The sequence below is a fragment of the Neoarius graeffei genome, chromosome 20 (assembly GCF_027579695.1).
Source record: "Neoarius graeffei isolate fNeoGra1 chromosome 20, fNeoGra1.pri, whole genome shotgun sequence".
Classification (NCBI taxonomy): domain Eukaryota; kingdom Metazoa; phylum Chordata; class Actinopteri; order Siluriformes; family Ariidae; genus Neoarius; species Neoarius graeffei.
In genome coordinates this window covers 7008906-7024520 of record NC_083588.1, presented here as the reverse complement: position 1 = coordinate 7024520, position 15615 = coordinate 7008906, and the positions used below count along the sequence as shown (strand labels likewise).

The following is a 15615-nucleotide window of genomic DNA, read 5'->3' as shown; positions in this document are numbered from 1 at the left end:
ATTCAACAGGCTCCACAATCCTAAAATGAGAGATATAATATTCTTTACGCTTATAAGCAGTAGCAAGAGGACCAGCCTTTGCAATTGCTATACCTAATGGGTTAGTCTTACATATAACATTGGAAAGCTCATCAACGACTGAATCTTCAATTTGTAGATTATGGCTCTGAAATACACCAGAAACTGTAGCTTTTGTCAAAGGCAAAGATTCTGTACTTAATATAAAGTGAAGTTCAGAGAGGACCTCATCAATAACAGTCTTTGGAGTGTGAACAATATTTTCCAACCTCAGTAAAATACACACAATTTTCTCTTCAATAAAATTTGTTTGATGTAACTCTGCAACACCACTACAACTTAGTGCATCGTGGTCATTGTCTGTGTCAATGGAGTCTGTTTGCCCATCTGCAGAATGATCTAAGTTGAAGGAATGATCCAGTTGAAGGAAAGCTTTAGAAAGGTTCATTTTGACATCACTAACAGGTCAGATCGATAAGATCGAGGAGGCTTCGACTCGCTACAGACACACTGCTGGAGTGAGATCTGGCAAAGTGTGTTTTGGCATTCCTATTTAAAGAGAGACATCTGACTGTAGACAGGAGAGCGCCATTAGTAATCAAGAGACTTTGAAGAGAGAAGGTTGACTAGAGGTCATGGTTGAGAATCAGGGTTGTTGTCCACATGTGAATGGTGACAACAACAACAAGAGGTGAATGGTGTCTGCGGAATAATGAGGTTGAGCCGCATATTTATCGGCTCCGTTTTCTTCTTCTTTGTGTCCCTCGTTGGGCTTTTTTTCAAGACCAAGCGTTACTCGAGCAGTTTTTTAATATGTACGGGTACGCTTTGGACTTCCAATTGGACAAACTACCTTGTTGGGAACGGAAAAAATCAAGAAATAACGTTTGGATCTCTGTCGTCGTCAGAGCTATCAGGAAGCTTTGTTTGTGTTTTGAACAATTGTTTCCGGATTCCATTGTTACCACAGGACAGGAATGCTAACACTGTTACAAAGAACTATGTTCTGTCAGAGTTCCTGGGAATCTCCAATGTGTTTGATTTGCCGCGCCGGTTACGCCTACGTAGGCATAGGTGCCCAACAGCATACTATGCAAATTCATGTGCCTCATTCCATCAAGTGTTAATTGGTGATCTGGTTTTCAAACTTAATCCAGGTCCGGGACGCGGCTTATCAACAATTGTAAAAACACGGCATCGAAATAACGAAGCTTTGCGGCCGCCTCAACCACGCTCGGTATTGTCTAAATTAATAACAACTAGAAATGTTTTGAATCTTACTAAAGTGCATTGTTTACCTAAAAACCACATGAATGATGTCTTTCTGTCATTTTGTCATATGAACGCACAGTCGGTGCGTAACAAGACGGCGGATTTTGTGGACTATGTCTGTGAATGCAAATATGATTTGGTTGTGATTACCGAGACTTGGCTCAAGCCACAGGATGATGCGCTCAAAACTGAAATTTGTCCTTCTGGAGATAAGTTTATTGACTTTCCACGACAAGTACGGCAAGGCGGGGGAATTGGTTTGTTATATAAAGATTCACTTCGTGTTATCAAGATTCGGGATGGAATTCAAGAGTCGCTTGAATACTGCGAAGTGTTGGTCCAAACGTCAACTTCTCGTAAGATACGGCTTGTGATTGTATACCGTCCACAGAATTCAGATGACCACCATAGGGTTCCTATCAACATTTTTTTGAAAGAGTTTTTTGACTTGATGGAGTCTACTATTCTTTCGAAAGAGCCCTTGATCGTCACTGGTGATTATAATATACATGTGGATGTTCCTACTGACACTGATGCACTTAAGTTTTTAGATCTGCTTGAGTCTCTTGGTTTGGTGCAGCATGTTAAAGAGCCTATGCATATACAAGGCCACACCCTGGATCTTGTTATGACAAGATATTCTGAGGATATTCTTGTTAGCTCTCCACTTGCTTGTCGTTATTTTTCCGATCATGCAGCCATACGGTGTAATGTTGCCATTAGTAAACCATCGTTTCAGACCAGGACTGTAAAGTTTAGGAAAACTAAATCTCTAGATTCTGAGGGCCTAGCGAACGATGTGGTACTTACAGGTCTGTGCGATCGAGGCAGAAGTGATCTTACCACCCCACTGGACTTGGATACACTTGTAGGGGATTATAAGACCTCATTATCTCAAGTTCTTGATCGTCATGCACCTTTGAAAACCAAAACAGTACGGGCTAGGTCTCAGGTGCCTTGGTATAGTAGTGAGATAGCGGAGGCTAAAAGGCGACGCCGGAAAGCAGAACAGAAATGGAGAAGAACTCGGACACAGAATGACTTACTGGAGTTTAAGAAATTTAAGAACCACATCACCTATTTAAGTACACGGGCTAAGCGTGCATTCTACTCAGACTTTGTGAAGGACAATAGTGAAGACCAAGGGAAGTTATTTAGGGCCACTCAATCGTTGCTACTCCCGAAGAATGAGCTGTGTTTTCCAGAATATACAGATAATTTAGTCCTAGCAAATGATATTGGTAGATTTTTTGACCGTAAGATTGCAAGAATTCGAGCAGTTCTGGATGCGTGCACTCTTGACCCCGGGGCGGTGGCTAAGGACAAAGTGTTTACAGGTGATAAGAAACTTGATCATTTCAGTACGTATTCTGTGGATGATATGAGGAAGTTGGTTAATAGATCATTGAAGAAAAGTTGCCAACTTGATCCGATGCCGACTAATTTAGTAGTTGGTATGTTCGATACGCTTCTCCCTGTCATCACTAACATCGTGAATTCTTCGCTTTCTCTGGGCCATTTTCCAACTGATTGGAAGACGGCTCTTGTGGATTCAAGACTGAAGAAGGTCAATCAAGGGATTTCCTTGTCCAACTTAAGACCTGTGAGTAATTTGCAATATCTCTCTATATTGGTTGAAAGAGCAGTCTACGATCAGACAACCGATCATGTTGCTCTATCGGGCTTATATCCTATCCTCCAGTCAGCCTATCGGCTGGGTCACAGCACAGAGACTGCCCTGTTGAAGATACAGAACGACATACTAGCTGCTATGGACAACCAACAAGTCACTTTCTTAGTATTGTTAGATTTGAGCGCAGCATTCGATACGATTGACCATCAAGTACTGCTGAATCGCCTTTGCGTGACTTATGGAATTACAGGTACCGCCCTTAAATGGTTCCACTCGTATCTATCAAACAGGAAACAGCGAATCCTGATCAATGGGAGCTATTCGAAGGACTTTGATCTGCCTCAAGGGGTACCTCAAGGATCATGTCTGGGACCCTTGCTCTTCACCTTGTATGTGAGTAAGCTTTTCGACATTGCTGAATCCCACCTCCCCAACGTTCACGCATACGCTGATGATATGCAGCTTTATATTTCATTCAAGCCAGATGGTTCTGCTGCTGAGTCAGATGCTGTTGATGCTTTACAAGATTGCATCAAGGATATAAGAACATGGATGGTCCAGGACAAACTGCAGTTGAACGATGCTAAGACTGAGTTCCTTATTATAGGCACACGTGCACAGTTGAATAAGGTTACATTAAATGACTTGCAAGTAGGTAAAGCGAAGGTGTCTGCTGTTCACTCTGTTAGAAATCTTGGTGCATGGTTTGACGCAAATATGAATATGACTACACATATTAATAGTACAACCCCGATTCCAAAAAAGTTGGGACAAAGTACAAATTGTAAATAAAAATGGAATGCAATCATGTGGGAGTTTCAAAATTCCATATTTTATTCAGAATAGAACATAGATGACATATCAAATGTTTAAACTGAGAAAATGTATCATTTAAAGAGAATAATTAGGTTATTTTAAATTTCATGACAACAACACATCTCAAAGTTGGGACAAGGCCATGTTTACCACTGTGAGACATCCCCTTTTCTCTTTACAACAGTCTGTAAACGTCTGGGGACTGAGGAGACAAGTTGCTCAAGTTTAGGGATAGGAATGTTAACCCATTCTTGTCTAATGTAGGATTCTAGTTGCTCAACTGTCTTAGGTCTTTTTTGTCGTATCTTCCGTTTTATGATGCGCCAAATGTTTTCTATGGGTGAAAGATCTGGACTGCAGGCTGGCCAGTTCAGTACCCGGACCCTTCTTCTACGCAGCCATGATGCTGTAATTGATGCAGTATGTGGTTTGGCATTGTCATGTTGGAAAATGCAAGGTCTTCCCTGAAAGAGACGTCGTCTGGATGGGAGCATATGTTGCTCTAGAACCTGAATATACCTTTCAGCATTGATGGTGCCTTTCCAGATGTGTAAGCTGCCCATGCCACATGCACTAATGCAACCCCATACCATCAGAGATGCAGGCTTCTGAACTGAGCGCTGATAACAACTTGGGTCGTCCTTCTCCTCTTTAGTCCGAATGACACGGCGTCCCTGATTTCCATAAAGAACTTCAAATTTTGATTCGTCTGACCACAGAACAGTTTTCCACTTTGCCACAGTCCATTTTAAATGAGCCTTGGCCCAGAGAAGACGTCTGCGCTTCTGGATCATGTTTAGATACGGCTTCTTCTTTGAACTATAGAGTTTTAGCTGGCAACGGCGGATGGCACGGTGAATTGTGTTCACAGATAATGTTATCTGGAAATATTCCTGAGCCCATTTTGTGATTTCCAATACAGAAGCATGCCTGTCTGTGATGCAGTGCCGTCTAAGGGCCCAAAGATCACGGGCACCCAGTATGGTTTTCCGACCTTGACCCTTACGCACAGAGATTCTTCCAGATTCTCTGAATCTTTTGATGATATTATGCACTGTAGATGATGATATGTTCAAACTCTTTGCAATTTTACACTGTCGAACTCCTTTCTGATATTGCTCCACTATTTGTCGGCGCAGAATTAGGGGGATTGGTGATCCTCTTCCTATCTTTACTTCTGAGAGCTGCTGCCACTCCAAGATGCTCTTTTTATACCCAGTCATGTTAATGACCTATTGCCAATTGACCTAATGAGTTGCAATTTGGTCCTCCAGCTGTTCCTTTTTTGTACCTTTAACTTTTCCAGCCTCTTATTGCCCCATCCCAACTTTTTTGAGATGTGTTGCTGTCATGAAATTTCAAATGAGCCAATATTTGAAATGAAATTTCAAAATGTCTCACTTTCAACATTTGATATGTTGTCTATGTTCTATTGTGAATACAATATCAGTTTTTGAGATTTGTAAATTATTGCATTCTGTTTTTATTTACAATTTGTACTTTGTCCCAACTTTTTTGGAATCGGGGTTGTATATGTCAGTCGGTTTATTACCATATGCACAATATTAGACGCATCAGGAAGTATCTGTCGTATGATAATAGGAAGTCAATTGTACAGGCCATCATAATGTCTCGATTGGACTATTGTAACGGTTTACTGTATGGTACGCCTGCTGTTCATCTTGGTAAGTTGCAGCGCTTGCAGAATGCAGCAGCTCGGCTGGTATGTTCTGTATCCAGGTTTGATCATATCACTCCATCACTGATGAACCTGCATTGGCTTCCGGTTAGTTACAGAATTGAATTTAAGATAGCAATGCTTGTTCACAAATGTATTTATGGCGTTGCACCACAATATCTGTCGAGTTTGATAAAAACCAAAGAGAGTTTGTGGTATCAGTTAAGAGGTAACCAGGGTACACTCCTAATAGACAATACGCATAGAACCAAAAAGACACTAGGGGACCGGGCGTTTGAAAATGCCGCGCCTAAAGTTTGGAATAGGCTCCCACTAGATATAAGACAATGTAAATCATTGAATACTTTTAAAGTTTTACTCAAGACTTATTTTTTTAAATTAGCTTTTTATAATTAGTTTTTTTTTTTTAATTGTAATTATCTTAATTAGTTTGAGTTATTCCCCTCCTAGAACTGCCACCTTATTGTGGTGGAGGGGTTTGTGTGCTTGAATGATCCTAGGAGCTATGTTGTTAGGGGCATTATGCCCCTGTCAGGGTTTCCCAAGGCAGACAGGTCCTAGGTGACAGGCCAGACTGAGAGCAGTTCACCAAAACCCCTATGGAGAAAAATCTGAGGACTGTGACGTCGCCCGGGATGACGCAGCCGGGGCCCCACCCTGGAGCCAGGCCCGGGGTTGGGGCTCATATGCGAGCGCTTGGTGGCCGGGCCTTTGCCCATGGGGCCCGGCCGGGCTCAGCCCGAAGAGGTGACGTGGGCCCGACCTCCTGTGGGTTCACCACCCACAGAGGTAGCAGTAGGGGACTGGTGCAATGTGGATTGGGTGGCAGTCGAAGGCAGGGGCCTCGACGACCTGATCCCTGGACACAGCGGCTGGCTGTTGGGACATGGAATGTCACTTCGCTGGGGGGGGAAGAGCCTGAGCTTGTGCGGGAGGTTGAGAGGTACCGGCTAGAGATAGTCGGGCTCACCTCCACGCACAGCTTGGGCTCTGGAACCCAGCTCCTCGAGAGGGGCTGGACTCTCCACTTCTCTGGAGTCGCCCGTGGTGAGCAGCGGCGGGCTGGTGTGGGCTTGCTTATAGCTCCCCAGCTCAGCCGCCATGTGTTGGAGTTTACCCCAGTGAACGAGAGGGTCGCCTCTCTGCGCCTTCGGATTGGGGAGAGGGCTCTTGCTGTTGTTTGTGCCTACGGCCCAAATAGCAGTATAGAGTATCCGGCCTTCTTGGAGTCCCTGGGAGAGGTACTGAGGAGTGCTCAGACTGGGGACTCCATTGTGCTACTGGGGGACTTCAATGCTCACGTGGGCGACGACAGTGACACCTGGAGGGGCGTGGTTGGGAGGAACGGCCTCCCCGATCTGAACCCGAGTGGTGTTTTGTTATTGGACTTCTGTGCTAGTCACGGTTTGTCCATAACGAACACCATGTTCGAGCATAGGGGTGTCCATAAGTGCACGTGGCACCAGGACACCTTAGGTCGGAGGTCAATGATAGACTTTGTCGTCGTTTCATCTGATCTCCGGCCCTATGTCTTGGACACTCGGGTGAAGAGAGGGGCTGAGCTGTCAACTGATCACCACCTGGTGGTGAGTTGGATCCGCTGGTGGAGGAGGAAGCTGGACAGACCTGGCAGGCCCAAATGTATGGTGAGGGTCTGCTGGGAATGTCTGGCCGAGCACTCTGTTGGGGAGGTCTTTAACTCCCACCTCCGGGAGAGCTTTTCCCAGCTTCCGAGGGAGGCGGGGGACATCGAGTCTGAGTGGACCATGTTCTCTACCTCTATTGTGGACGCAGCTGTTCGGAGCTGTGGCCGCAAGGTCTCCGGTGCCTGTCGTGGCGGCAATCCCCGAACCCAGTGGTGGACACCAGAAGTAAGGGATGCCGTCAAGCTGAAGAAGGAGTCCTATCGGGCCATGTTAACCTCCAGGACTCCCGAGGCAGCCGACGGGTATCGGCAGGCCAGGTGTGCTGCAGCTCGGGCAGTTGCGGAGGCAAAAATTCGGAACTGGGAGGAGTTCGGGGAGGCCATGGAGAAGGACTATCGGTCGGCCTCGAAGAAATTCTGGCAAACCGTCCGGCGCCTCAGGAGGGGGAAGCAGTACTCTGCCAACACTGTTTACAGTGCGGGTGGGGAGCTGTTGACCTCGACTGGGGACATTGTCGGGCGGTGGAAGGAATACTTTGAGGATCTCCTCAATCCCACCGTCATGTCTTCCACTGAGGAGACTGAGGCTGATGACTCAGAGGTGGACTCGTCCATTACCCAAGCCGAAGTCACTGAGGTGGTTTGCAAGCTCCTCGGTGGCAAGGCACCGGGGGTGGATGAGATCCGCCCTGAGTATCTCAAGTCTCTGGATGTTGTGGGGCTGTCTTGGTTGACACGCCTCTGCAACATCGCGTGGCGGTCAGGGACAGTGCCTCTGGAGTGGCAGACTGGGGTGGTGGTCCCTCTTTTTAAGAAAGGGGACCGGAGAGTGTGCTCCAATTATAGGGGAATCACACTTCTCAGCCTCCCAGAGAAGGTTTACTCCAGGGTACTGGAGAGGAGAATTCGACCAATAGTCGAACCTCGGATCCAGGAGGAACAATGCGGTTTTCGTCCTGGTCGCGGAACACTGGACCAGCTCTATACCCTTCATAGGGTGCTCGAGGGTTCATGGGAGTTTGCCGAACCAGTCCACATGTGCTTTGTGGATCTGGGGAAGGCATTCGACCGTGTCCCCCGTAGTATTCTGTGGGGGGTGCTTCAGGAGTATGGGGTTCGGGGCTCTTTGCTAAGGGCTGTCCGGTCCCTGTACGAACGGAGCAGGAGTCTGGTTCGCATTGCCGGCAGTAAGTCAGACCTGTTCCCAGTGCATGTTGGACTCTGGCAGGGCTGCCCTTTGTCACCGGTTCTGTTCATAATTTTTATGGACAGAATTTCTAGGTGCAGCCAGGGGCCAGAAGGAATCCTGTTTGGGAACCACAGGATTTCATCTCTGCTTTTTGCGGATGATGTTGTCCTGTTGGCTTCTTCAAACCAGGACCTTCAGCATGCACTGGGGCGGTTTGCAGTCGAGTGTGAAGCGGCTGGGATGAGAATCAGCACCTCCAAGTCCGAGGCCATGGTTCTCGACCGGAAAAGGGTGGCTTTCCCTCTCCAGGTTGGTGGAGAAGTTCTGCCTCAAGTGGAGGAGTTTAAGTATCTCGGGATCTTGTTCACGAGTGAGGGAAGGATGGAGCGTGAGATCGACAGGCGGATCAGTGCAGCCTCCGCAGTGATGCGGTCACTTTACCGGTCCATCGTGGTGAAGAAGGAGCTGAGCCAGAAGGTGAAGCTCTCAATTTACCGGTCGATCTACGTTCCGACTCTCATCTATGGTCATGAGCTTTGGGTAATGACCGAAAGGACAAGATCGCGGATACAAGCGGCCGAAATGAGTTTCCTTCGCAGGGTGGCTGGGCGCTCCCTTAGAGATAGGGTGAGAAGCACAGTCACTCGGGAGGAGCTCGGAGTAGAGCCGCTGCTGCTCCACATCGAGAGGAATCAGCTGAGGTGGCTCGGGCATCTTTTTCGGATGCCTCCTGGACGCCTCCCTGGGGAGGTGTTCCAGGCATGTCCCCCCGGGAGGAGGCCCTGGGGAAGACCCAGGACACGCTGGAGGGATTATGTCTCTCGGCTGGCCTGGGAACGCCTCGGTGTTCTTCCCGAGGAGCTGGCCGAGGTGTCTGGGGAAAGGGAAGTTTGGGCTTCCCTGCTTAGACTGCTGCCTCCGCGACCCGGTCTCGGATAAAGCGGAAGAAGACGAGACGAGTTTGAGTTATTCATTATTTTTAAATTGTATTGTATTGTATATGTGTATATATTCTGTAATGCGCAATCGATCATATCTATAGCATGTTAGATTGTGCACAATAAGTAATAAATTATTATTATTATTATTATTATTACTAACTGATGTAAATTATTATTTCTACAGATTACGGTTGCTTGAAAGTCTGTTAATGAATACTGGTTGTGTTTCCTGTTTTTGTGTGTGTTAACTGTACTGTAAATGTTGGTTTTAAATGTACAGCCTGAAAACACACATGGAACGGTTTCGTTTTGCTTGAGATGTCTATTTAGATGATGAAAAAAGTCTCTCTCTGTCGCTATTTCGCTGCAAGAACACACGACACTGGAATGTAGATACTTCTAGGGGCTTTTGAGATAACTGTTTAGCGTGACTTTTGTATGTGTGATTTAATAGCTTATTCCATGTGTTAAATGTACAAGGACAATCTGCGTATGGACATGGAAAGCGACAACTACCTCTAAAATGGCCATGTGTCTGTCTGAAATGCTGCAACAACAAATACCTGCTAGTTAGTTCTAAAAAGCATTCTTTGCACTTCCACATTGATTATCCTGCAAAGGAGAGTAAAGACAATTAGCACAATTAACTCTCGTAAGGTCTTGTGTTACATGGGAGATCTGGACCCATGGCATTTTGGGGCTTTTAGATCAACTTTTTTTTTAATTCTTTTTTTAATTAACCAAGGCCAGTGAATCCCAGTGTGAAAATTATTTTTATATTTTTTCTTAAGATAAAAATTGAAAGAGAGTCAAACAGACCCGAAGACCTCACAAGGGTTAAAATTGAAGATATGACTGGCACAGATCCTGTGACAACAGGTGGTCAATTACTTACAATCACTGAGAGGTTGGCTGCTGTACTTTGGTGCCATTGATGTAAACTGCAAAAGATTAAGATAAATTCAGTGCAAGTGTAGGGATGCTCAGCATTTTCACCAAGTTAACAGCATTTCATGAGGACATTTGTCAAGTTTATTAGGACATCACCAACTAAAATGTAAAAATGAGTCCACTTCACATGTATTACACATCCTAGACAAGCATAGTTAATTAGCTGACATTTTAGCCATTGGCTTTCATGCGCAAATTTAGGGATTGTATGTGGATTATGACTATTTGCCTAATGGCATATGGCTACTGACTGCCGCACGTGAGAGAAATGGACTGCGAAGAGTTCTGAGTAAACATGGGGACCATGATCCGAGTTCAGGATGCAAAAAAAGTAGCAAAACGTTAACTCAAAAGACACAGCGGGGCTAAACACCATGTTGCGTGACAAAACAGTTGGCTCAGAGGGATATTCCTCGTTATGGCAGAGGAAAATAGTCGCAGATTGTACAAGTGGTCGCACGCGGCTACCAAACGGGAGATAACAATTCCGAAAGCATGCTACAGAACGTTGCGCTCGTTGAGGCTAAGCAATTCCTTCAACCAAGAAAACAACATCATCACGTAAAAAGCCGGTGCATCGGTTAAATTCGCCCCTTCCCTCAAACTTCACAATATATCTTAGTTCACTCCCTCAAACAGTCAACAAACATACCAAAAACCAATAGTTTGATAGACGAATCATTTGCCTGCGTGCAGTCGCGAGAGAGATCTGCTGGTCGGTGCATGGCTTTGTCAGTGCAAAAAACTCGAGTCCCTTGCTTTCTTCCCTCTCGCTCATGAGCAGACGCAGCTCAAACACGTGCAAAGTGTAGCGGGGAGAACTCGGAGAGCCTGCATAGGTCAGTGTTGACCCACACCAGAAACGTAAATTTCGACAAGTTTGCACTGAATAAGAGGTCTTTAAACCGACAACCAATTGTAAATATTCAAGTAATCAGTGCAATGGGTGAATAAGCATGTCCACCTGCGTGCGAAGGGGGGGAGGGGTAAGTTAACTAATTGAATTGGATTCACACGCAAAATTAAAGATGTCATAATTAATTTTCACGTATTATACACTTTATCCCTTAAATTTCGCTACTAGTAGGGTAAACGCAAACCGTGGTTTTGGTCAAACTTAATTCTCCGTCAGGGACCTTTAGCTAGCTAGGCTGCCAAAGCCAATATACCGACTTGACTGGCTAGTAAGGCGTCTAATTTCATGGCCTTTTCGCAACAAGCTTCTTAAGACAGTGTTTTAAAACATAACGAAATCGAGTACTCGCCAATGAGCGGATTCATAGCGGTTTTCCCCAGCAATTCTCTCTTACCTGTTTCCCGCCATCCAGCCATCTTGTTGAAACGGGCACTGCTGCCAAGGCGCATGCGCACAGGAAGGTCCCAAATCAAATGAAACATATTTGTATTGGGTTCATGAATGTAGGGCGAATTTATTATGTTGAAACAATTATATCTAAATACATTTAGTATTTAACCAATTTGTTTGAGCAAATCAAACAAAAAAATAATGTGACACACCAAAGAAGGGCTTGGGTCATTTTTTTTGAGTGTATCTTTTTTTTCTGAATTTTCAGCAAGGAGATATGGCATGTGCCAAGTAAGGATGACCATTATTCTGTGTGTTTCAAGACTGACTTTTGAGGGCCTCATGTCTGTATTTCGCCTAGGGCCCCAAAATGGCTAGAACCGCCCCTGGTCATAGTAGTGTAGTACTATGGTAGTTAAGTCTTTTTGATGACTAGTACAACGTTCCGCTGGCGGGATTGTGCATATTATGGGGCTACGACAAGTTAGGCACACACACACACTGATGACGTCACCTGCGCAACTTTGGTATTGGGCTTCCCCATCCAAAATGTTCACACACAACACCCCCACCCCCACCCCGCCCGTCTTGTTTTTTTTTTTCGGGGGGGACCTTTTTTTGGGGGGGACCTTTTTTTTTGGGGGGGGGCAGTTTTGTTTTGTTTTTTCGCGCCCGCGCTCGTGCCGCCCCCTCCGCAATGCCGCCCCAGGCGGCTGCCCGGTCGGACCGCCCCGGTTATACCCTACCAATTGCATTACAGTATTTCCTACCTAATATTTCTGATTATTATTTAATCCATTTTCATCAGTTCAGCTGGGTGTAGTTTACTCATTCCTCACCATTAGAAGTTTATACTCTATATTAATAGGTAGTGCCTGTATGATCTACCCCTTGCAATCGATTACCTTTGCTTACCTTTTTTTTTTTTTTGTGGAAAAAATAATCATTTTTTATCAGTAAAATATACAACCCCACAAAATCATTTTTTACAGTGTACAGCAATTTGCCAACAATGACAATTTATTCATTAAAAAAAAAAACTACCGTGATACTTTATCCATTTGTAGTGAAATTAAATATTGTGGAATGGCTGCATAACAGGTTAGTTCTCACCCACAGCTATAAACAGTCATATTCTCACTTTTTGAAGTTGCAGCTTTTTACTGAAAAGTTCTGAAACACAGTATAACATCCATCCTTGAACTTAAAGCAACAGCTTTACCTCTGGCTGTTCCAAAGCACTGACACTGGCGTCTCCTTCCATGAACAGGAAGCTTGACTATTTCAGTTTTGTGAAGCATTTTCTCCAAGTCCCTGTGAATTAGCTGGTCAGTAAAGTGTCATGTCCTGTCTCTGGTGGAAGCGGCTTGTTTCGTTGATTTGCTGTTTTCTTTGTTGATTTATTTGCGTGTTTCTTGCAGCCTCTGTGAACGAACATCCTCCCTCTATGGAGCTGCTGCAGGGTCGAGATGAGCTGGTGTGTCTGGTGTACGGTTTCAGCCCGTCAGCCATTAACATCACCTGGCTCCTGAACAGTGTGAGCGTACAGCGTGAGGACAACACCAGCAGCTCTGCCAAAGGGCCTGATGGGAAATTCAGAATTAAAAGCCACCTGAATGTCCAGGCCGCTGAATGGGCACCTGTAGCCACGTACACATGCCATGTCAGGCACGTCACTGGCACCATCAATCGCAGCATCTCCAAAACAGGTGATTTATTTATTTCTGGAATCTATTAGCGTAGTCCTGGGATCGATCCTGTATCATAAACAGTTCTGTTGAAGAATTCTAGTGTCTTTGGTGTTTACTCAGATATCTGTGAGTCAAATTTCAAATGACTCAACACCTCCTGACCAATCCGAATCAGTATAAATACATTTACTTCATCTGAGAGCAAAAGCACAAACTCTGCCCTTAATTTCATGAAGTTGAGACATGAAGCAGCTCTTTACTTCTCGGTTCTCCTTCAGTGACAAAATAACTCCACATCCTTTCTTCTTCCAGAATTTATTGAAGAGACGATATACTTTGATGAGAACAAGTCTGAAACTAGCACACTGGATCAGGCTGAGGAAACCTGGAACATGGCCTGTGCCTTCATCATCCTCTTTGTCATCTCTCTCGTCTATGGATGTTCAATGACTCTGGTCAAAGTGAAGACGGCATGATCAGCTCTTTCGGGCGTCTTTTAGACTCGCGTTTAATCCTTACATTATGTCATGCTTTATTGCTGTATTGTTGTACTTGTCTGAATCTTTTTAATCTCTAAATTGATAGATGCAAGTGAGTAAAAGGAAAATAAAGAAGGAAAAAAATGAACTTGTTGTTTGATCATGGAAATTGGAGCTTTTTTCAGCTGTTTTTCTTTTTTACCTCTGAGTCTTGATAGACATATATTCAAATCCTTTCCTTAATTTGAATTACATTTGTATTCGTGTGTTTTTTTTCGTTTGTTTTGTTTTTTGTTAAATCTTTTGTTCACGGCTGTGCCAGTGGAGTTTTGATGATTTAATTATTCACTATTTCACCAGAAGATGGAGACATGTCTCAAACTTTCAAATCAAAATATATATAATAAATGATTGAATCAAATGAAATTCAGATGCACATGTACATCCCTGAGAATAAGACATGCAAAATTCTTTTTCACTTCCAACAACTCCATGTGTCTCACTTCCCAGGAAGATATTTAACGTTCATTTTGTTCAGACTTTTGAAACTCAAAATAAAAGGTCATGACAGTGTGTTATTAATCGCCTGAGATGATCAGTAATAGTCAATGACTCTACGACTGCTAGTCTGACAAAATATCAACATGAAAATGACATTAACACGCAGACAATTTTCTCCAGTCCAGAGCTGACAGCACACACACACTTACTTCAAATTGTGAAGTACACTTGGCCATTTGTACATCACCTGCCTCTCACATGATGAGTGAAATATTACACTTTTTGTTGACTAAACTTCACACTGTACAGTTTGAAAGAACCACATGTGGATCACCGAAAGCAGAGTTCCTCCAGCGTTTACAGAGTGAAAGACTTTCCATGGTGTCGAGATCAATTCCCAGTTTAACCTTTCCTCAGTCCATCAGCAAGCACGTGATATTTTATATCCATATATTTTATTTTATTCGTGAAAGCTTGTTTGTTGAATTCTTGCCCATGTGTATTCCTGTGTAACATTTAATCATGAACTCATAGTGGCTTGAATCTGAACAGCTTGAACTGATTTGATTAACAAAGCAGAAAACTTGAACGCTTGATTGAGCTCACTTCTTCAAAATGTGTGTGTTTCGGTGTGTATCTGTGTGTTGCTTCAGGCTCTGATAGTCACAGCTGGAGAGAGAAGAGATTAGAAACTGTGAATCGAAACTTTATGCAAGAAAATTTGCATTTCAAATAGCCTCCATGTAAATGATCATTAATGTAATTTATTACATTTTTACTCTCCTGATACATTTTGTCCATCGTTCTGCTTCACTCACTCTTCATTTTTCACCTGTGTAGACCTGCAGTTATTTTAAATTAGTGATAAAGTAGTCTTTGTTTCCTACAAGGTGACCATGGAGTTGAATTCCATTGTATTGTGCAGTAAAGAAATTAGACGCAATTAAAATGCACCAGAATATATTTTGATCATACACATGCATGGGCGCCGCCAGGGGGGGAAAGGTTAGAACAATTCTAGGGGCCCAGCACTGCCATGGGGCACTTTAAGGGGCTGAAATTATGCTTTTAATGATTTTAATAAGACTTTTGAAATAACAACAATGCAATATTCCATCTGGTAAAATGAGCTAATTGAACAAGGTTGTCTATATCTTGAGTTCTTCAACATATTGTTATTTAACCCTCCCCCTTTTACGAAATGGTACGGTCCAGTTCTGGTAGAAGCGCGATGCGTTAAATCTGTGTGCTGATCAGTGCAACGCTACTTGCTGCTGTGTCGCGGTGCAGCAGCCAGCCAGCCAGCAGTGGAATGCGTACAGTCTATGATCGCTAAATATGAAGAGTGGCTGTCAAAAATGTAAAGAAAGGCAGCTGAAAGCTGAGAGGGACCAGAGAGGCAGGCAACTGATCACTCAGTTTTTCCCAAAGAAAGGTAGCTATCGCTCACGTGTGTTCAAAATATTAGCGAATG

At 44.2% G+C, this 15615-nt stretch overlaps 1 protein-coding gene and 1 gene segment (V, D, J or C); both read left to right on the top strand.

The window, feature by feature from the left end:
- LOC132868315 (immunoglobulin lambda constant 2-like) overlaps positions 1-13809 on the top strand; it is a 33520-nt gene extending 19711 nt beyond the window's left edge. Inside the window, 2 exon segments of the C gene segment in view lie at positions 12892-13179; positions 13474-13809. Of these exon segments, the coding sequence occupies positions 12892-13179; positions 13474-13637 (452 nt within the window).
- LOC132868323 (titin-like) overlaps positions 1-15615 on the top strand; it is a 139323-nt gene that overhangs the window by 27782 nt on the left and 95926 nt on the right. The window lies entirely within an intron of this gene.